The sequence below is a fragment of the Trachinotus anak genome, unplaced genomic scaffold (genome assembly GCF_046630095.1).
Source record: "Trachinotus anak isolate AG129_WGS33_773 ecotype Australia unplaced genomic scaffold, CSIRO_AGI_Tana_v1 ptg000001l, whole genome shotgun sequence".
Classification (NCBI taxonomy): Eukaryota; Metazoa; Chordata; class Actinopteri; order Carangiformes; family Carangidae; genus Trachinotus; species Trachinotus anak.
In genome coordinates, this window is record NW_027273852.1 from 16,677,314 (window position 1) to 16,700,761 (window position 23,448).

Here is a 23,448-nt window from a genome sequence, read left to right on the forward strand (position 1 = left end):
AGTAGTAGATTACAGAGACCACCCCCTACACCCAAATAAATATGACTGGATGTTAAAGTCAGCAAGAAGCTGATGAATGGTGATGCATGAATGAAACAGCCGATGCCAGTCACCTGCTCTGAATGACTGTATGCGATGCTCTATAAATCGTCCAAGTTGGAACAAACCAGAATTATCCTATACAGCAAAAGCCTGTCCAAACAATATTCTGTGCACACAATACAGTTTTTGTCACTAACATTGTCGTGTTTTCATAGTTTAGGGTAAGTATGTAAGACAGATAACACTTGTTTGTGTAGAGAAAGAGCTGGGACCATTGAGTTATCCTGAAATTTTACATGAATCTCATGTGCTTCACCAGAACCTGCTGGTGCCCTGCGAGACGAGACTTTGCTCAATGAAAATCTCAAATGATCTTTTTTATCAGGCTGTAGAGAAAGAATCTAATTACTTATTTGGACACTGAAAACCTTCAGGCACTTTCCAAATCTTCTTTCCTCTACAAGACCACAACAATAGGGAGGTGGTGTTTGTAGGTGTCTCTGAAGGCTTTGAATGCTCTCGTTTGACTCCACAGAGACACAGTAGCTTGGTAGAGGAAATGCCCAGAGAGGAGAGGCTGAGCTGGAGCAGACTGAAGGCTTGTCACCTCCCTCGCACTCTCTCTTATATCCTCTCCTCTTCTCTTTCTCATTTGTCTTCACTTCAGTCCTGTTTGTGTGATTTTCAGTGTTCTTCTCTCTGCTTGTGTTTCTCCTTCCTTTTCTCTCTGTTATCTTTCCTGTCTTTCATTCCTCAGCGCCTGCCTACCTCTACATCCCCAGCTCTCCTCGTCTGTCTCTTCTCCCCCCCTCTTGCTCTCTTTCTCCACTGATTGCCTACGCATTTATTCCTCTATACTTGCCTGCTCACTAATGGCTGCGGCAGGTGTTCTCCCAGGTGCCTGAACACAACAGCCGAGCCTTTAAAAGACCTGGCATCAGCACCTTGGCCCCTCCCCTGGCATGGTCTTACTTCTAAACCCTCTGCTGCCAAAAAACTACAAAGCCGGCATGTACACACTTGTCTGCTTCCACAAATATATAGACACACACACACACAAACACACATAAATATATATAAAGCAAGCAAAATACACCCAGTCCTTCTGTCTTCTGCGGTTGTTTTGGCTTCAGGTGTATGACTGATTGGTCTGTGCCGGCTCATTTGGTGCTGTCATGGATAGCCCAAAGGATGATACACAAACAATCCACACACACTAACATGCACAATCTCTAATAGCTTCACACAGGAGAGAAACGTGGGCACTAAAAGGGTGGAGGGAAGGTGAAGGTGACAGCAGTGTGTGGTTACCGGTCCTGATAATGACCTACTGGGAAAGTGCAGGTCAACCAGTCCCAACAGATGAATGCTACAGCATGCAGAATTCATTCAGCATTGTGATACGACTGTGAGTAGGCCACCCTCTTTGGTTTGCTTTTCAATCAATCAGCCAGTCATTTCTAAATGGCATCAGTATGACTTTCACTTGCTCTCAAGGGACGACCTTTATTTTAAGGTAAAGCTTTGCGTCCCACAGGGCTGTCTCCATTTCTACCGGTTCAACTTGATTCCTGAGTGTAGCTGCTGAAGTTAACTTTCAGTTGATGCTGCTGTCAAATAAGGTCATATCTTTCACTTTAGAAGTCAAGTACAAAGTGAACTAAGCGTTTAAGTAGTTTAAGTCATGAGTGCACTGTCGTACGGTGACTGACAATAAAAATGAACTTCACCTTGTTCACTTTTCAAAAGAGGTTAATGATTTTGTCATCTGCATTTCAATGACATAATGGGTACAACAAGGGTTGTAGAAACCAAGAGATAAAAACCCTTAAAAGTACCTTCAGTTATTCTGAAGAGCAACACAATGCATCACAATTTGTGAACTCAGAGCTTTCAGAATATTTCCACATGCAAAAGTCCTAAACACCAGATATCAGTGGGTTGTTTCAAATGCACTCATAAACATAGGAAACATGCATGCATTGAATACATGAGTGATTCAGCTGCACATCTGGTTGTATAAATGTCTTTTCTGAGTGAAGTGGTCTATGATGGTTCCAGCCAAAGTGCTGTAGTGTTTCAGAAGTCAATCAGTGCTTCCATAAGAAAATTAATTTACACACCGTAGCAGTACAGTTAATGTTTACCACTTTGGCTCTGAATGCATCACTCCCTGCAGCATACAATCCCTGCAGAGTCTGCACAGAGAGATTGGGGACTGATGATAGCAGGTGGATGCTGGGGTGGTGATTGGGTTGATTAAAGCTCTGCAGAAGCACTGATGGTTTTGGAGAAACTTGCAGAGCAATGACGGAGCTGTACCACTTGCAGAGCAGAGGGAGAACTCTGTTACTCTGACAGTTCAAATAGACCGCTAAGTTGTAAAGGTGCTTTGGATGAAGGTGTTGAATAGCGGCATGTCACATTTGAATGTAGCGGTGCAACTCTAGCTGACTACTCTTACTGCTTTCTTGAGAAAAGACAGATAAAATACCTCACTGATGTACTGTCATGTGTTGCCATACATTTTTCATCTGGGTTTAGGTATTCAGTACATGATCAAACCTTTGGTTATCACCAAATTCTCAAGCTGAACTGAGTGAACTGAATCATAAGTGACCGAATCAGCAGCTTTTTAAAATTAAAGCTCCCCTCAGAGGTAAGTAAAATCTCCAATTTTCATCCGTCAGCTCCGTTGTGATCTAGAGTATGTGCCCTGGTTGAACACTTTCTGAGGGACCACCAAATGCACAGTACACAATCCACAAAACAAGCTCATATATTGTGCTAGTGTAGGTCATGTACCTGAACCGAACTAAACAAATCAATACAGACCGACTACAGTGCATCCAGAAAGTATTCACAGCGCTTCACTTTTTCTACATTTTGTTATGTTACAGCCTTATTCCAAAATGGATTAAATTCATTTTTTATCTCAAAATTCGACTCACAATACCCCATAATGAAAAAAGTTTGTTTGAAATTTTTGCAAATATATTAAAAATAAAAAACAAAAAACACCACATATACATAAGTATTCACAACCTTTGCCATGACACTCAAAATTGGGTTCAGGTGCATCCTGTTTCCACTGATCATCCTTCAGATGTTTCTACAAGTCTACGAGTCCACCTGTGGTAAATTCAGTTGATTGGTCATGATTTGGAAAGGCACACACCTGTCTATATAAGGTCCCATAGTTGACAGTGCATGTCAGAGCACCTGCAGCATTGAAAGTCCCAATGAGCACAGTGGCCTCCATCATCCATAAATGGAAGAAGTTTGGAACCACCAGGACTCTTCCTAGAGCTGGCCGCCTGGCCAATCTCAGCAATCAGGGCAGAAGGGCCTTAGTCAGGGAGAACCTTCCAGAAGGACAACCGTTTCTGCAGCACTCCACCAATCAGGCCTGTATGGTAGAGTGGCCAGATGGAGGACACTCCTCAGTAAAAGGCACATGACAGCCTGCCTGGAGTTTGTCAAAAGGCACTTGAAGGACTCTCAGACCATGAGAAACAAAATTCTCTGGTCTGATGAAACAAAGATTGAACTCTTTGGCCTGAATGCCAAGCGTCATGTCTGGAGGAAACCAGGCACCGCTCATCACCTGGCCAGTACCATCCCTACAGTGAAGCATGGCAGTGGCAGCATCATGCTGTGGGGGTGTTTTTCGGCAGCAGGAACTGGAAGACTAGTCAGGGTCGAGGGAAAGATGAATGCAGCAATGTACAGAAACATCCTTGATGATAACCTGCTCCAGAGCGCTCTGGACCTCGGACTGGGGCAAAGGTTCATCTTCCAACAGGACAACAACCCTAAGCACACAGCCAAGATAACAAAGGAGTGGCTTCGGGACAACTCTGTGAATGTCCTTGAGTGGCCCAGCCAGAGCCCAGACTTGAACCCAATTGAGCATCTCTGGAGAGATCTGAAAATGGCTGTGCACCCATGCTCCCCATCCAACCTGATGGAGGTTGAGAGGTTCTGCAGAGAAGAATGCGAGAAACTTCCAAGCTTGTAGCATCATACTAAAAAAGACTTGAGGCTGTAATTGCTGCCAAAGGTGCTTCAACAAAGTATTGAGCAAAGGCTGTGAATACTTATGTACATGTGATTTTTTTTTTTTTTTTTTCACTTTGTTATTATGGGGTATTGTAGAATTTAATCCATTTTGGAATAAGGCTGTAACATAATAAAAGGTGGAAAAAGTGAAGTGCTGTGAATACTTTCCGGATGCACTGTATACAAAGAATCCAAGGCTGAACCAAGGACAAGTACAATCATAAAGAACTGTGCTGTCCACTTATTATCATGTTTTGCCAAGTGTCCTTTTATATTTGAAGAACTAAAACATGTGAATCTACAACTTAAAAAAAAAAAAACAAAAAAAAAAAACAAATTACATGGTCAGTAAATGTGTATCTTCTGTGTGCTTAACCTCTAAATTTTTACTTAGTTGTCCATACATTGTGGTGCTGACATCATTTCCTGGCGACGTTTATAAAGAGCTACATTTTGATGAGGAAAACTGATGGATATGAGTGAGAGCAAGGAACTGAACTCAAGTTTAGACTCAAACAAACAAATCCTGTGTGAAAACAGCCTTCGTCTCTGACAGGTGGTTTTGGTATTTAAGCAACATATCACTGGTTGAGGAATCTAAACTAAATGCCTTCGGGAGCTGAGCCTTTGATGTTGCAGCAGAGGCTCGGACTGGCAAGTGGGAGATTTGGGTTTGTTTTCCATTCGGTTATACAACAAAAGAAAGGGAGTATTTTAAGATGCCGCCCTCCCCCGTCTCTTTGGACAGCTTTCGTTTACTGGCAAATGAGCATGGGGGTACAGACCCTCCTCTCTGCTTCATTGGGCAGTTTGTGTAATGTTTTCATTGATTTCAGCCTTGGCATCACGGATGACACCTCCGCATTGCCCAGATTGAAGAAGGATCTACCTCATTTATCCCTATAGCTCGGTGTAAGCTGAGGATGTGTGTAGGCGTGTGTGTGTGAGGGAGAGAGAGGCGCACATGTTTGAGTGCATGTTTGTGGGTACTTGTGTGTACACTCGCTGGATATGCATGTATGTATGCTTCCTATGTGTCATGAGGATGTTAAGACAGCAGGTGCCTTTTTCAGGGCAGCGAGAGCAGCTTCATGGAGCTGCAGAGAACAACACAACCAGGGTGAAAACAAATGAAAACCCTCATAAGTCAACTTCTCTCCTCCAAAACTAGACAACTAGGACATGCAGACAAAGGGCGCATTGATATCGGCAGTGACACACGGGTGGCAGCTGTACACATCATGCCATTCAGTCGTGGCTGCTGTGAAAGGGGACTTTGTCAGACAAAGTGGAGTTTGGTGATGTGCTTTAATCCTGTGTGGAAATGCTGTGTAAAATATTGCAGGCTGTTGTCCTTGAAATTATAATGTAAGTGATGCTGCAGAATTAAGTTGCTCTATAAAGATTCAGGAAATTGGAAAAATGGTTACACAAGCCTGTCAACAAAAGGCTAATGATGATGGTGGAATCAGAGCAGAGCAAGTAATTGTATTTTTTCCCATTTAACAAAGCTGAAAATGTAGAGTCGGTGAATGTTTGAAGGATAGTACTTTAAAATGCTTTCACCTATTAACTACAAATCACAGATACTTTATTTGTCTGACAAATGTTCTTAAAAACTGATTTCCCACCTCTCTACCTTTCAGACCATTTATTCATTTTTTAAATTTTCTTGTTATAATATAATGTTTTTGTGACGTGATCATACAGATAAAGATGAGGAAAAAAAACAGAAAATTCTTTGTTGGTGTGGTTTTTCTATCCAACAACGCTGCTGGCCTCTTTTCTCCAGCCAATTCACAAATCTCAAATGTCGGCGCTTCCTTTAATGCAGCACCAAGAAAGTTTTCAAAAGTTTTTAGAAACAAAAAAGTAAAGCTCACTAAATGTTCACAGTGACATCAAGTTTCCTATCCTGATGATTTTCATACTTCACTGGCATCTTCTGAAACCAGTTTTTGCATGGAAGGTGGAAAAATCAATCTCATAACATGGGGTATGCTTTGAAAAAAAATACACAATCACAAAAGTACACAACATTAGTAGTTAATGGGCTAAAATATGTAAACCCACTACTATGGTTCTTTAAACTCCAACAGCAACAGTGGATTTTCTCCATGATCAAAGATGAATCATTGCTTTCTTATTGAATACATGCATATAGTGTGTTATCATGCTCTCAGAGAGTTAAATAAGTGACATTAACGATGACAGAATCAGAACATGTAATTAACTTTGCCTTGTGGCAGTGGGAAACTTTGACTCAAAAGAAGATATCCTGCAGTCAGTTGAAGGATGGAAAGTGCACTGTACTCAGGGTTGTATAATAACGGCTTTTCTTTATTCAGTGACAGTGATATACCGGTTTAGATTACACGGTCCCATAGAGAGTTGGGGGTTTGTCATTTGTGATGCCTGATGCAACCGTAAGGCAACCCTGTGCCCTACAGCTAACACTCCCGGCTATACCAAAGCTACTTTACCGCACAGTGCTCCACATACCACAGGGCTCAGATAAAACACACATATTACACCCACAGGCAAAAGACACACAGGGGTGCATGTGTATATATGTATGTATGCACACCTACAATTTAATTATATCCTCTGTAATGTGGAGGAAAGTAAAAAATATTTACAGTGGGGTCTGAATGTCCGAGACCACCTTCCCAGAAACTGTATGTTGATTCCTACCACAGCATACACACTCCTGAAGTGATTCAAACTGTCGTGTAAATAAATATCACTATCATTAACTTTTATAACACAGCAGTGGTTTGGCCATAGCTGGGAATGTGTTTTACTTCTAGTTATCAGCAGTTTGCAATAAACAGAAGAATAACTCTGCCTCACCAGACATAAAGCATCACTGACAGAGACTTCAACTGCACTGACAGAAAATCAAAGTGATGTCACATTACTGCATCCATGTTTTACTGACATGTGATGTCCTAATCACATGTCAAGCATCACAGCAGGAAGGATTTGCTGCAAACATGTTCAGAAATTCAGCTGACAAGGGCCACAAAAATGTCTATTTTCAACTGATGCAACTGCCATATACATTTCTCCTAACCAGGAAAATGTTGGACTTTTCATTTCAAGTAATTGTTTTCGTTTGTCATTGAAGTTAACACTTCTATCAGTCTGATACACAGCATACAGCATGCACGACTCTTCTAATGTGAGATGCCATTTTCCCCAAAGAAATACTGTGCAACCTCAAGTCAATGAGCATTGTAGAACAAATGGACATCGATCAAAACAAAAAATATATCTTTAGAGCAGAATCATCCTCTACAGGAATCACTCCCTTAGAAAGACAGTTATATTTTATAAGTATTTTATGAGTATTTATAAGTTATTATTTGTAACATGCACACCACAGGACATATAATTAAAATCTAAACTGAATTTATTGCATGTCTTACAAACTATAATAAAATATTTGATCTAGACAGGACACGAGAGTGAGGCGGGTTCCAACTGATACCACAGCTGTGACGATGCCTTTATAGCCTTTAGCCCTGAAGTCTGAAAATTTGATGAAAGCAAAAGTCAAGAGAGGAAAGGCCTGCTCACTTGCTGTTTTGTTGCTCCCAAAGTTAGCCTCAGTTACAAAAATCAGTCTTTGTAGTGTCAGAGAACAAGTTTGGTTTAAAAGTTCTTCAAAGCAGTGGTATCCAACTGTCTTTGGAGGCCTCTGGTTGAGGCTCTTGTAACTCATTCTATTAGATTTCTGTGCTAATCAGCTCCCAAAGCATCTAATCATATGATGTTTATGCCCACCACACTAGTAATGAAAGAATGCAACCTGTGGCTCTTTTCTATACCAGATGAAGAGACAGACACACACACACACACTCACACAAGCTGTCACTAATCAATCTTTTATGGCCCTCCTGAACACATTTAGATCCTGGCCAAACCCTGAACTCCTGTCCTAAGCCTGTCCAGCCTATTTAAACACAAATGCATACACATGAAGACACTTATATTATTATAGTATATGTAGTATTATAAAGAAGCGGCCTTCCCAATCACATCAGTGTTGCAGTAGCTGTTGCAGCTGAAATGCTAAATTGTGTTTTTCATTAATTCATTTTACATACTGCTTACTGTGGCGGGGGGAGGGGGGGGGGCAATTAAGAAGCCTTAATTATAGTAATGAAATGGGATCGACTTTCACCCTGCAGATGATTCTTCTGTTACATTTCATGCTACAAAAGCAACTGCCTTAAAAACAGAAGTTAGGTAGATTTAATGTAAATAAAGCAGTGTTTAATATCTGATAATAAAAGATAAAACAACAAGTGGACTGATACATGCCTCCACCCTCTGAAATCACAGAACATAGGAGTCCTCAACAGGTGAAGCATCAAGTGCGGAAAACAGACATGAAGTTTGAACAACACGTCCTCACACTTGCTTCCCATGTCTCCAGGCACACAAACAACTGGATTAAATCTCTGCCAAAGTGGCTGCATGTGATAGATTCTCCTTTGATGCCACTGCAGGCAGTGATCGCCACACATCAGCACTGGAGAAACACGAATATAACTCCAACAGATCCCCACGGACACAGTGAGACTAGTCCCAAATAACAGAACATCAAACCGTTTATATTTTCAAGAAAAGCTACTGTATTGTCTTCATTTCTACTTCTTTATTTAAAGGACTATAATCATATTATAACCAATTAGTGAAACAATAACATCAATAATCTGTTATTAAACCCTAGTTTCAGGGGAAGTGATACATTCTCAAAAAATTTAAAGCCACAGAAAACCGAGAGAAAAGAGAGAAATAAATGCATCAGGGTGCCTACCTGTATCAACGACATGTTACTGAGGTCCAGCCTGAACAGGTAGTTTCTGGATTGAGGAGAGAGCAGAGGAAGATATGTGAGTGTGCGTATAATCTGACTGACCTTTATCCAGGAAAATGTGTTTAATAATGCAAATGAACTATCAGAGAAGAGACAGGGCATTTCAGCTGCTGTCAACTTAAAGCAAAGCTGATTAAAGGCCACACTGTGACTGTACATCAGCCTCAAGTCACTGTTTTTAGTTTCATTTCAGGCCGAGTGGGGCGGGTTTCACATGGACATCAACTATTAGTCGTATTTGTTCTTAAGAGGGTCGAACCCGGTGAAAGTTGAACTAATGTCATCTCATGAGAACACACACACACACACACACACACACACACACACACACACACGCGCGCTATTGCAGCATGACGTATTTCTTCCAAATCCATCCCTTCTGCCAAATCCAAAGCTTGAATTGGACCAATGAGGTCTCAGCAGAGCACTTAAGAAGCATCATTATCCGAAAACCACAGTGCATGAGTGAGTCAGAGAGGGTATCACATTCTCAGTAATGTGCTCTGTGGGGTGAAAAGCTGAGTGGATTTACAGTTTCTTACCTGGCACCCACAATAAGCTCATTCCTGGTCAGGTCAAGGGTGAGTTGGGAGTAGTCTCTCACGCCAGGGTGGGAGAAAGTCGACATCCATGGACGGAGTGCTAAAGAAAGAAAGAAAGAAAGAAAGAAAGAAAGAAAGAAAGAAAGAAAGAAAGAAAGAAAGAAAGAAAGAAAGAAAGAAAGAAGTTAGCAAAAGCTAAACTGGCTCATAGTTCAAAAGCAGTGACATTTAGAGACAATACTCATAAACACAGCGTAGCTCACTAACACACACAAAAGCCATGTTCATTGGGTATTTAATAAACGGTTGTTGCCACACGTATCAAATAATCCTAAAATTAATCAACAATTACGAAAATCAGTCAAAAATACAAAACACTTTGGGTTTAGGACTCAGACAAAACAAGAAAATGCACTGTGGGGACTTGATATATCAGATTTTTTTTTTTTACTATTTTCTGACATTTTCTTGACTAAATAATCAATATTCAAAAAAATGATAACACTGATATACATATTGATGATGAGGAAAATGATTAGCTGCAGTGAAGTGGTGAAAGCTGCAGTGAACAGTGGAGGGAAAGCTTCCTTCTCTGGGATGGCGTCTCCTGCAGAGAGGAATAAAACTGTCCAGGCCACATCAGACACAACAATCCTGATACAACCTGACATTCGGACAAACACAACTCTGTGTGGCGTATGGGGCTGAAACCTCTGCGCTGTTTGAAGTTGGCTTCCACAAATCAAAATTTCAAAGCGGTAGAGCAGAGGGGCCACCTGACAGGGCTTTAAATGTCACACTGAGAACTGCAGGAAAAGAGCATTTTCTCTTTAATCTTTGTGTGTCCAAAGTGCAGACATTTAAACAGATTCCACAACACGGGAGGTTTATGCAGCATAAAAGGATTTACCATATTCCCCGTGTTGTACACTGAATCACAGCAGTTACTGGGAATTCATGTGCCCTTAACTAATTTGAAAAGCCATTTATGAGGCCATAACATCCTAAAACCAGGTTATCAAAACATGAACAAGTAAAAAAAGAAAAAAAAGCAAAGCCGTGACCACAGGGGAAACATTTGGCCACACTGCCTCTCATACCTCTATTCATTAGGGAACTAGTCATCAAACATTTAAAACTTTAAACCTTCAGTTTTTAAACAGTAAAATAGTGCTATAAGCTCAAGGCTACGAGTGCAAGACTACATGAAAGTGCTGCAAAGAGTCCGAGCGAGCAGTGAAACTCTCCCCATCATGTGTAGTGATGGATTTTAGGATTGACGTGGCCCATATGGCTCAGTCAACTGGAAACATAACTAGAGATATGAGTGATAAAGACAGAAGGCTGTAGCTACACTACAGTATGGTGCTTTTCATTTAAGATACGGATACAATACACACACACACAAAAAAACACACAGAAACTCACACATACTGTAAGTAGCGGTGTCAGTACTGATGGGGGACATCACTGAAAAGAGAATTGTCTGCCACAATCTGCTTTTTCCAGATGTAGCTCAGCAAGGGGTAGATTTCACTGAGCTGCTGTCAGACTGAAATTTACTCCAGGTTTATAGTTATGAGATGCAATCAGGACTGAAGGGCTCATTTTTATAATAAAATTAATATATAATGAGTTCATGTATCAAATTGCAATACAACTGTAATTATAATTTAAAGGATAACACTGCTGTCACATTGATTTCATGTTCTTCTAACTAACTAATTACTCTAATAACGCCAACATATATATCTATATATATGTGTGTGTGTGTGTGTGTGTGTGTGTGTGTGTGTGTGTGTGTGTGTGTGTGTGTGTCTAAAAAATTAATTAAAGCAACTGGTCACTGTAGTTTTGTAGTTGAACAGGAGTCAATACTGCAAATACTCCTTTTTTAAGATACAGATTAACAAACATGGAGCCAATCCCAGATGACACTGGGGGAGATGCACCCTGGACCGGTCACTAATAACCTAACAAATAACCTAACCTGCATGTAGACTGTGGGAGGCAGCCGGAGTACCCAGAGCAAACCCACGCAGACACATGGAGAACATGCAGACTCCACATAGAAAGGCCCTCGCTTACCTGGGGTTTGAACCCAGAACCTTCTTGCAGACATTTGCATTACAGCAGAATAAGCAGATAACTATGCAGCTATAAATATGACAACACATTTGAATGTCATGATTAGATTGCTCAGACACTGGCTTTTCCCTAAGTGACTGGACGACCCTGGGTCAGCTTATATAATGAGAGTGTAGTTGGATACAGTGTAAACCTCAAATAGAGGCATGGGTTTTAATTTGCAGAAAGTAATATACATTTTTTGTGTTTATACTATCAAAACTACATATTTGCAACAAACTGTTCAGACCTGAATGGAAGTGTAACATGTGTTCATGCGTTGTGTATGTAGTGCCAGAGCAGCACATACACATCGCCTGAAGCAACAAAATGATACATGGTTAATTATATCAACAACAGCTCTGGTCTCATTCAGAACATAATAAGAGAAACTTGGTACAGGGCTCTACAATGATTTTTAATCAACCAGCCAGTGCAGAAAAGTAATGTAACCTTTAAAAATTAATAATAGACTGTAAAACACTTTTACACTCACAGGATTAAATCACTGATAACCTCAGCACACATAATAAATCACTGGGCACCCCAGTGTAATTCTAATACTACACAACTTCTGCAAGAGGCCATCTTTTACTCTCTCTATAAATATTTATATGACAGAGATTGTCTCCATTTCTCAATTTGAGCATGCATCCATGAGTTGACGGTCTCTGACATGAAGTGTGAGTTTAGAAACCATACAAAGCTGGTGCAGAGACATGAACAGGATCATCTGTACATCACCTGTGATTAATAGCTGCAGAGGCCAAAGCTGGAGGAGCAGGGGGGAGCGCAGCGTAAGCCATGTTTAGCCTCACAATCTTATATAAACAGACCTGAGGTTGACTTAAAGAATCCAACACACTCACAGGTTTGCACAAAGCAGCCGCACGTGTGAACAGAGCATGTCTGTGTGTGCAGTGTCCCTGTAAATGTGAATAAAGAACATAATTCTGACATACAAATGAGATCATTAAAACGATCTCAATCAGTTCTTTAAACACTGACTATATTAACTTGCACAGCAACATGATTAATGTTGAAAAGATTATCTTGGACTCCAAAAGTCTGACACCACTGTGCAAATATTAGCCAATATTTTAAAACTACATACTACACGTTGTGCAGGTATACTTGTGACTGATGTGATAAACTGGTAAATGGTAAATTGATATGCAACACCTGGTAGGATTATGATGAAGTGTGTATATTCAGTTTTTTTCGTAAATTTTAATAACAGGCACAATATGATTTGAGGATGACACCTCTTGCAATTTTGTTGTGCTAGCACAATGACAATAAAGTTCTTGAATCTTGAATCTAACTAAACAATGCATCTTAAACAGAATCATTGTTATTTGTGAATGTCAACAATACTGTGTGAAAACTGAAAAAACAATAACAGTGGACTAATTGTAAGGCACACAGGAAGCCTGAAGGCCTATTCTGTGCTTTTCTGCCTCTCTTCCAAAGTCAGATCATGTTACTGCCTTCCCTCTGAAATCATAGAGAAGTGGAATGATTACACAACAGAAAAATTGTTGCGGCAAAAGCAAAGATAGGACTATTGCTCATAAAAAAGTGTCCTATCTTTGCAGGGGTAAAATACAACACCCGTCAAATCCAACCCACCCCTTACATTACATGCTAAATATATTCTGGAAAACATCCAGACAGAGAAAATGATGTCACTCAGACAAATGGCAAACTGTGACTTATTCTCCCCATAAAATGACATGAACCATAAAATAAGAATGTGCAGTGGAGAAATGAATAACTAGAGAATTATTAAGCATTAATTAAGCATTTTGCACCTAACAGTAAAAACAAAGAGAGTTTAATGTGGGGGATAAATCACTTGAAATTTGCACTGAGAAGCATTACCTTCATATAAACATTTCCATGTCACGATCTGCCCCTCTTTGACTTTTTGTTGTGTTTCCTGTTTTATTTTGAAATCTTTAGTGTTTATAGTTGGTTTGCTTACAGTCGTGATTATTTTCACCTTTGTCTCATTGTCTTTCCCTCAATAGAGTATATATTCCTTGTCTCAAATGTAGTACACTTTGTACACACTGGAGTAATGCGTGAATTTCCACAGACACACTGCTGTTTCGCACTAACTGGGAATGACAACCAGAAACTGGCTGTTTAGCTCACTTGACTTGAAAATGAAGTTTGGAAATACACTGATGGCCCCTCCCGTTCCGTTACTACGCCAAGATGGCGACCATTAAAGGTGAGAAGATTATTCCACACTCAATTTTTGACTGTTTTGAGTGCACCGTCTAGGTACAAATGGTGCACTGCATGTTGCATACTTGTCAATGTGAATGCATTTATGCTCTCAAAACAGCAAGTTTAAATATGGAATAACACAATTTGAGACACCGTGATAGTCTCTGTGTTCCCCTCACTCCCCATCAGTTCATCTCTTTTTGTTGCTGGTTGTGTTTCACCTGAGTGAAGTATCCTCTTCACATTCCTGAGTTTTTTGGCTGGACTGCAAAACTGGGGCCGGTTCTATAGACGTGAATGTTGTTGGCTGACTGACTGATCAAGTTATACCATTGGCCAGCTGAATGCTGCTTGACTGAGTGATAAGGTTACACCACTGGTTGGCCGGCCAAGTGCTGGAGTTTCCCCATTGGTCGTTAGTCTTAGCTACTTTTTGTAGAGGAGAGTCGCCAGTATTGCACCATGACAACGAGGCCAGGTTTTGCCCCGGCAGATACACCCCTTTGTGCTGCCTGCACGCCAGCTGATGTGACTGAGTTTCTAACTCTCTCTTTGAGTTATCATTTTAAAGTAAATATAGCCAAAATCACAGTACAGCTGTTACCTTTAATGCATGTGTTTGGTGATTTTGTGAGACGTTGTCACGGTTATAAAATCAGGATTTTAGCAGTGGCGAGCAGCAGCTTGGAAATGGTGACTGCTGGTTAACATGTTGTATTAATGGGCTGCGTTTTGCTCACTGTTCCAAACTTGTTCTGTTGTCTGACGACAGAAACAGAAAAACATGTAAATGAGAACAGCTTTACTGGGTATTTGACTGTATCAAAATACTGTATATCTGAGCACAGAGAGTGGGAGAGAAGCAACAGAGACCGGCTGACACTATGCAGAATGTCCAGCCATTTCCTAGGTTTTGATCTAATTTCCTGAGTTTTGTTTCTAGTTTGCCTACCTGAACTGACCAGCTATAAGCCAATTTTGTTCTTTGATTATAGTATTTCACTACATCTGCCTGACTATATGTGTCTGCTTTTGGGTCCACCCTGCTGTGCCTGTGTCACTACCAGCAACTGTGACACATGGCTGAATTTGATTCAGCAGCAAACAGGAGAGCTCAGCTTGTTTACTCTCCTAGAAAGGCCTCTCTGACAGTGAGGGCTCTTTCACTGACTGACATTTATCCCTCTGTCTACAAGTGGTTTTATATGCACTGCTCACTTCTTCCCCATGTAATTGTAAAAATAAAGCCAGGATGAATATGAAGGCCCCCTCCCTCACGGTTGACTTGCAGGCCCCATGCTGGACTTGAACAATTATTGTTTTCTTTTTTTTCCTTTGCACTTGGCAGGCAGACGAAGACATAGCAAGAGGTGATCAGAGAGGGGTGGGGAGATTATACAACAGAAGAATTGTTGTGACAAAAACAGAGATAGGACTCTTGCTCACAAGAAATAGAAGAAAACTGAGGCTGATCTCAGTGCAGACTGCAGGGGTAAAATACTGCACAAATTAAATCAAACTCATGACCCACCCCTTACATTACATGCTAAATATATTCTGGAAAACATCCAGAAATAGAAAATAATGTCACTTAGACAAATGGCAAACTGTTAAAAGGTGACTTATTCTCCCCATAAAATAAGACCATTAAAACAGAGCATATGACATGAACCATAAAATAAGAATGTGCAGTGGAGAAATGGATAACAAGAGAATTATTCCCACAGAAGAATTATGCACCTAACAGTAAAAACAAGAGCTGTTAGCGTTCAGTTTATTATGGAGCATAAATCACTTGAAATTTGAACTGAGAAGTATTATGCTCATATAAACATTTCCCCACATCATGAATATCTCTTCAAAAAAAAAAAAAAAAAGCACAGTGTCACGATCTGCCCCTTTTTGAGAGTCTTCTTATGGTCTTGTTCTGCTTCCTGTTTTACTTTGAAGCCTCTTCCATGTTGTGTTTGTGGTTGTTTTGCTTCCTCCCTGTATGTGTTTGCCCCTCTTTGTGCTTGTCTGCCTCGCCCTCATTAGTTTCACCTGTGTCTCATTGTGCTCCCTTCACTCAGGTATTTAGTCTCTGTGTTCCCCTCGCTGCTTGTCAATTCGTCTGTTTTTGTTCCCAGTTGTGTTTCCCCTGTGTTCCTTGTGTGAAGTATCTTGTTTATATTCCTGTTCACGTCCTGAGTTTTCTCCATGTGTTTTTGTTACCTGAGTTTGGATTTTATGAGTTGCCTGTCTGCCTGAACTACTTCTTCCACCTGTCGGCCCGTAAGTCAGTTAACTTCAGTGCATCTGCCTGCCTCTGTGTGTCTGGGTCCACCTTGCCTGTGCCCAGCGGCACATTAATGCACAGGCTTACCAAGGCTTGACCTCCAGGACTCCGACCAACCAGAAGACTCATGAGACGTGAGCTGAAATGTTTTTTTTCCATATTTTTTGCCCTGGTTCGTTGGTTGGAGGCCTGACCATGACAGGCTGGTCATCATCACACAAAATATCCCACCACACCTAAACTGGTCTCCAGAGGTGGAGTATGAAAAACAAATTCATAAAACTGATAATGCCACTGTGTAAGAAGAGGACGTTGACAGCATACTGACAGACGAGACAACAGCAACAGGGGACGGGGGATGGGGGGGGGGTGTCAGTAATATCCACAAGTCTGTTATATTGTGATTTATTCCCATGCTGCTGAGGAGTCAGCATCTCTTCTGACAGCAGCGTCTGTCCTTCTCATCTAAGGCAGGTTTGTGACTGAGTTACTATGGTTACAGGGATGCTCTTTGTCACTGTCACTCTGAAATTGTCTGATGATTCCCAATAACAGCATATTTGATTAGTATGGTTTTGTAAAATCCTGAATGTAATTGTACCTCAGTAATGAAATCTAGTATTATAACCTAACTTAATTTAACATTATACATGCCTGCTAACACTCTGCTTTCTCTCAAATCTCACGACAAATAAGAGGAAGCCTCAGAGCCACTCGTTCATGACTAAATAAAATAAGTTAAATGGGCTTGCTGTGCACACAAGACAAAGTCTGAGTCCAAAGCATTCAGTTTTGTTACATTAAATAGTCCTTGATTTGAGATAATGTAGGTTAAAATGATCTGGTTTTGAAGTGATACTTACTCCTTCCTGTATACCATTACAACTACACCAGCTAGAGGTGCTATAAGAACAGCTACCACAACTTGAGTATAAATTAAACAGGTGACATTGGAATTGGATAGTTGTTGTGAGGACATTTCATTCATCCATACTGTATGTACTTTGTTTGTTAGACTTTGAAGATAACCTTGTGAGTACTGAAAATAGCAAACCTCAGATTTAATATTGTTTAACCAGATTTCCTTATCCAATTATATGGTGATGTGTTGTGAGGTTGTTTGTTCTTGTTTGACCTTGAAGATGGCCTAGTAGCACCTACTACCATCTTAGACTACAAAATGTTTTTCTATATAATTTCAAATATGAAATAGTCATTCTTCTAATTATTATTTCTTGACATGATCAGAACAATTAAACTGTTGTTCAACCTTACCAAGATTAAGTGGTATAAAAATGCAGGACATTTATTTTAAATTACTTTTTTTTTTTTTTTCCTGAGGAGATCAAAATGCAATTTAACTATGTCCATGAGCACATGATTTCTGTGAGTCCTCTTATGTCATCGTTATCTAGCTTTTCTGAGGCTATGGCACATCCATGCTGGTGCCAGGCAATCTACACCGCAGCACTCTCCAACGTGCTGATCCTGCTGCTGGGAGCAGCTAAGGTGTTAGCCGGCAACATGCGCATCACCGCAGCGCACAGCCGTGGCAGTAGTATTGCTGTCAGAATGCAGTGAGGATAAATGGATAAAGCCCCTCTCTGTATTATGTGGAATAATATTAATTAGCTGTTCCATGGAGCAATTTGGTGAATTATTCTAAGTCCCATCACAACCTGATTATTTGTGCCCAGGGGGGGCTCCAAAACATCCATAGCTCTGGTACCTACAGTAATGTTAAGGCACCCCTGCTGTGCCTGTGTCGCTACCAGCAACTGTGACACATGGCTGGATTTGATTCAGCAGCAAACAGGAGAGCTCAGCTTGTTTACTCTCCTAGAAAGGCCTCTCTGACAGTGAGGGCTCTTTCACTGACTGACATTTATCCCTCTGTCTACAAGTGGTTTTATATGCACTGCTCATTTCTTCCTTGTATAACTGTAACAATAAAGCCAGGATGAAAATGAAAGCCCCCTCCCTCACGGTTGGCTTGTGGGCCCCAAGCTGGACTTGATGAACGATTATTGCATTTTATTTTTTTTTCTTTTGCAATCGGCGGGCTGACGGATTAATGCATTAGCCCGTGGCTGCCAGAGGGGTGAGGAGAAGGATGAGGACGGTGGCTGAGACATTCATCTCAGATATAAATCACAACCTTTCTATCTCCTTCCATCTAACAGTTTTAAGCATTCTGCTTTTTCCCACACAACCAGCATGTGGACAGAGTTAAATGGTACCCAAACTGATCTGAATCTCTATTAGACCAAGCCTGGACAAAGAGCAGCCAAAGCTGGAAAATGCCAGTATATTATGGAGCTGAGGGAATGAAAGCACAACAGATTTAAGTTCCAAAAACACTGTGTCTGCACAGAAACAGACACATGCACAGAAAACCACAAAACCACACAGCTCAAGCACAGATTATCCATTTCTCACTTAAAATCAGATGGAACGTGAGATCCCCTCAAGTTGGAGCCCAGAGAAAAGGCTATGTGACAAAGATTCACTCTTACCTAAAAGGTTCAAAGTGTAATCAGACAGTTGAGGTTTGTAGTGTACCACCCAGAGCAAGCCATCCAGGTGGCAGAGCAGAGAACTGCTAGGGGCCTGGATCCTGGGATGGCAGTGCCAGTCAGTCTGTCAGTAAACACCAAAATAAATTTTGGATCTATTTCCATGAGATTTTGAATAAACATTCCTAATCCCTGAGGAAGGAATCCTAATGACTTTGTAGAGCTCCTGACTTTCTCTTCTGCTGTCATGAGGTTCACGTTTGTGGTTATTCACAACAGGTTTAGCTGGTCTTTGTGTCTAATGCTAATAAGCAAATATTAGAGAGATGGTAAACATGGTAAACATTATACATGTTTAGAACCAGCATGTCAGCATATTGCCCAAAGAACTGACTAACAGAGACACTACCAAGGCTGTAAAGTCTAAAGTCTGTTTCCAAGCAGAAGGCCAGGTTCAGTCTCTGGTGGTGGTGTCTCTGGCTTGGCCACACTGGCTGAATTTGGATGGAAGGTGGTGATGGATTAGGTGCTTGTGGTCTGTCTACACTGTACTGGACACCTATGTCAAAAAAAGCCTGCTCAAGTGTCTGTGTTTTTGTGTGTTTGGGCCCATATTCTTTTTTTTTTTCAACCACACTTTTGACTTCATGTTTAAATGATAATTAAAGGAGCCAGGCAAGGCCTGAACTCCCACTGTTTCAGTCCACCAACATGGATATTCATGTAAACATGATGCAAGAAAGCTTTCAGAACACCAAAGTCAAACAGGGACAGAAATACGGAGAACAAGGGAGATGTAGTTATGCAAAATGAGAGAACTGGTGCCATTAAAGGCACTGACTGGGCGAGTGTAAAATGAGTTAGACAGAGTGATCCATTTGAAGTCCTGGTGGAACAATGTGACCGTTGGCTAGACAAAGTGAAATAAATGACCAACAAACCACTGGCTGTGGATGAATCACAGATGACCTTTAAAACCAAACTGTCTATTTCAGAAAAACTTGCTTTTCTTCATTTTGGCTTTTTCATTCTTATAGCAAATGTTCGCCTAATGACATCCTGCACTGTATCATATTTTTTTATCATTAGCATTATAATAAGGCGTCTAGTTGATTTCTCCCCTCAAGCGCTGCACTGTTTAATGAGCTATGAATGACACATATTGTACTAGAGGTAGCTGTCTATCATCATCTTCCTTCAGGGGTGTACACATGAACACAATGCCTTGCTAATAGGAAGACACTGAAAGAGGCAATATAAAAAATGGTTATCTTCGGGGCAAGGTAGTCGATCCAATATTGTTAACAAAACAGGTCACATGAAGATTCGTTGCTATCTGCCATCTGGCAAATGATTCTGTGAATGAAGGATCACCCCCGGTGTCAATTAGCACATATAAAATTGCATTCTGAATAAATGTAGCTACATCAACAGAAAGAAATGTGAAAATAACAACTGTGGCCAAATACTAGCATAGGAATGAAATTTTACATACAATATACAATAAGCACATTTTTTGGTGCAAACAAAGCTGAGGTAGCACCACAAATGTGACATTTCCCCACATTTTCTACTGCTTCATTGAAGGAGAAAAACTTTAACACCTCAGGGTTATCTTGCCAAAATCCCCTGAAATATGTTTTGTTTGGTCTTCTTCATATCGCTCTTCGCCCTTCCTTGCACCCCAGTCTCCACCCCGTCTTGCCTGTCCCGTTCTTCAGTATCTCTCCGCTTCTAACTTTCGATTTTCACTGTGGGTGACTTGCTGAGGGTGATAGTTTTAGAGAGGCTGCCGTGCCTCAGTGGAGCACAACTTTCCCTCTATCCCTCTGTCCTTTCATTCCTCCACCACTTCGTCCTCCCCTCCCCAGCCTCCCACTTGACTGAATTCAGATAGAGGGGTCCGCAGGTTACGGGCATTGTTGAGAAAGAGCCTGGGGAGACTGGGGACTGAGCAACCACAGGAGGAATGGCGTTGGGGCCAGGAGGCTAATAGCCTCTCAGTCAGCAACCGGTAAAGATGTCTGTCTATCCCTCACAAAACCAATGGTGAAGCAAAATCCAAAACTACCGACAATTTGTCAAAGTCCCCTTATAGAAGAGACAGAAATGTGGGCGGTATTGTCAAAAGTAAGGGTAATAGCAGCAGAGCAGTTTAGACATGTCGTGTTAATGTGCTTCATCTGGTTTATTGGTATTTAAACATAAGTATCTGTTACGTTAATGATCAGCAGTGGCTTTATTCAAACATGGCAGAGGTGTTAGGGATAGAGAGGGAGCAGTGGCACCACCAGAGAGCAGAAATGAGTTGGAAAATAATGATATCAGTGATGAGGAGTGGTCTCAGTTCCCTAACAAGCTGCATCAGTGATGAATTTTTGAAACTTATTTTGCAGGTGACTTTACATCTTTGACTTAATTAATGACATTAATTAATGTCTGCATATATACATCATCCTAATGTGCTCCTGCTTTCTTTTTGAGTTGAATTGTTTTCACCCATGCAAATACTACATTTAAATGCCAAGTCACAGCTTTAATTTGACTTAGATTAACATATAAAGAGCTGTCTGGGAGATATAGCCCGTTTATTTTTTTTATAGCCTGAGTTCAAATGAGTTGGAGAGGTACGCATGAAGTCAAACAAAATCATCATATTTAATATTTTTTGGAAAATCCTTTGCAGTTAATGACGGCCTGAAGACCCAAAGCCAGTACCAGACACTTTGAATCCTTCCTGATGCTGCACTGCAGCCACCTTGTTGTCGGCTCTCTCAGCCTTTAGTCTGGTCTTGAGCAGGTGGGATGTTGGTCAGTTGGATTAAAACTGAGGATATGTTCTTCTTCACCCTGAAAAGCTCTTTGGTTGCTTTGGCGGTATGTTTAGGATTGTCATCTTGCTGAATGGTGAAATGTAATCCAATGAGTTTTTAAGCATTCAGCTGAATGTGAGCTCACATAATTCTCCCATATCCATCTGCCTTCATCCTGTTGCTTCAATCATCATCATTAATAATTGCCAGTGTGCCAGTTCCACTGACAGCTGACATACTTGCCCGAGCTGTGAAAGGCCCATCACCATGTTTGACAGATGAGGTGGTGGCTTTGAGTCATGAGCTGTTCCTTTATTTCTCCACACTTTCCTCTTTCCAGCACCTCTTTGTTGCAGAGGTTGTTACTTGTTTCTTTTTGTATGTTTTTTATATGTGAACTGCTACTTGACCTTTCTGTTTCTGAGGTTTACCAGGCGTTCACATCTTGTGGTGCATCCTCTGAGGTTATGGTTGTGAGGTCTTCTCTTAGACTTCAGAAGGAAACATGTCCGCCTACATCCTGGAGATCATTCTTGACTTGCTGTGCAGTCATAAAGGGTTTTATTTTGTCACTGTGCTGCTCATCCACAAGACTTCTGCTGCTCGATTGACCAGCTCGTTTACCGTTTTCTAGTTTTCTTTTTTTAGAAGTTACTCAGCAGTTGATTTTATCAAACCATCAAACAACCTTTGATATGTCTCTGAGAGAGTTTAGCTTTTTTTGACCCTCTTTATCATGTTCTTGACTTGCGTGTTCAACTCTTTACTCCTCATATTGACAGACAACTCCACCTCACTCTAAATGGTAACTCTCAACTCTCAATCAACTCTGAGCCATAAGTGCATGAAACATCTCACAGCTGCCAAACAAAGATTTAACACAGGACAATTACTTTTGAACCTCTAAACTTCGATCACTAGGTGTTAAAAAGTCCATGTCTCTGACATAGTTCTATCTATATTGATGTAAACCTACTCAAATTAAAGCTGGCAATTTAATGTAGTATCCATTATTTTATTTCAAACTGAATGTGCTGAAGCTCAGAGCCTGAAGAACAAAGATATATAATTGTCCAAATACTCATGGTATGGACTGGATTTAACCTCTGTTTGCTTACACTCTGTATGTTAAGTGTTGGTGAAATATTCACACTCTAAGACGTTTGTATGAATGAAAGCTGAAAATTTAGTGTGACTTGTGGTCTAATGGTAATTGTGGATTTCTGAACTTTTAATCTTCTGAAGTTTTCATCTTCGGCCCAAAATATGAGGGGAAAGAAACAAAAATATATTTTCATTGACTGACCATTTCGAATGAGTACCATTAATGAATCACATCCATTTTAAGGGTGAAGATAGTGTGTGTTTTGCCTTTTGTTTTTGCTTGGATTTCACTTGGCTGCTCAGAAATGACATGAATTAGAGTGTCAGTGGAGAGCCTTTATAGCCTTTATACCTTTTATGAAAAATTCTTTTTAAGATTTTAAAATCTTTGGTCAGAAGGAGTGACTTTTTATGTCTGGGGCAAACTGATTGACATTTAGCCTGTATTAACATCAGACAAGTCCATCATGCTGATTTCAAGAGCAGAATCTAAAAAAGTGTGTGAGAAAGAAAATAATTCTCTGTTTACTTAACCATGTAGTACTGTAGCTTTAATGTTAACACGACAGAATTCAGTTCAGATTTGCACTGTGTTGGAGGTCTTAAGGACATGTTACCAGGTGTGACTTAATGAGTTTGCAGCCTTTACCCACAGTGATGTGAAATTACCAATGCATTTGCACATTTGAAATCTTGAGTATCCAGGGGGACAGGAGACAGCATGATCACAGGAAAAACAAAGAGAGCAATTTTCCCACCGCCTGTCCACTTTTCAGTTAAAGTGGCAATAAAGCCTATAAATGTTTTCTACTCTCTTAACCTCTTTGGTATCCCTCGG

At 40.6% G+C, this 23,448-nt stretch overlaps 1 protein-coding gene across 4 annotated transcripts in view; it reads right to left on the reverse strand.

The window, feature by feature from the left end:
- The window catches only part of sema5ba (sema domain, seven thrombospondin repeats (type 1 and type 1-like), transmembrane domain (TM) and short cytoplasmic domain, (semaphorin) 5Ba), a 172,020-nt gene that overhangs the window by 74,901 nt on the left and 73,671 nt on the right, over nucleotides 1–23,448 (reverse strand). For all 4 annotated transcript variants that reach the window (XM_071480859.1, XM_071480839.1, XM_071480850.1 and 1 more), the window contains exons 4-5: nucleotides 9,535–9,634; nucleotides 8,933–8,978 (exon numbers count right to left, since the gene is read on the reverse strand). In XM_071480859.1, coding sequence (XP_071336960.1) covers nucleotides 8,933–8,978; nucleotides 9,535–9,634 — 146 coding nt within the window. The remainder of the gene's footprint in view (nucleotides 1–8,932; nucleotides 8,979–9,534; nucleotides 9,635–23,448) is intronic.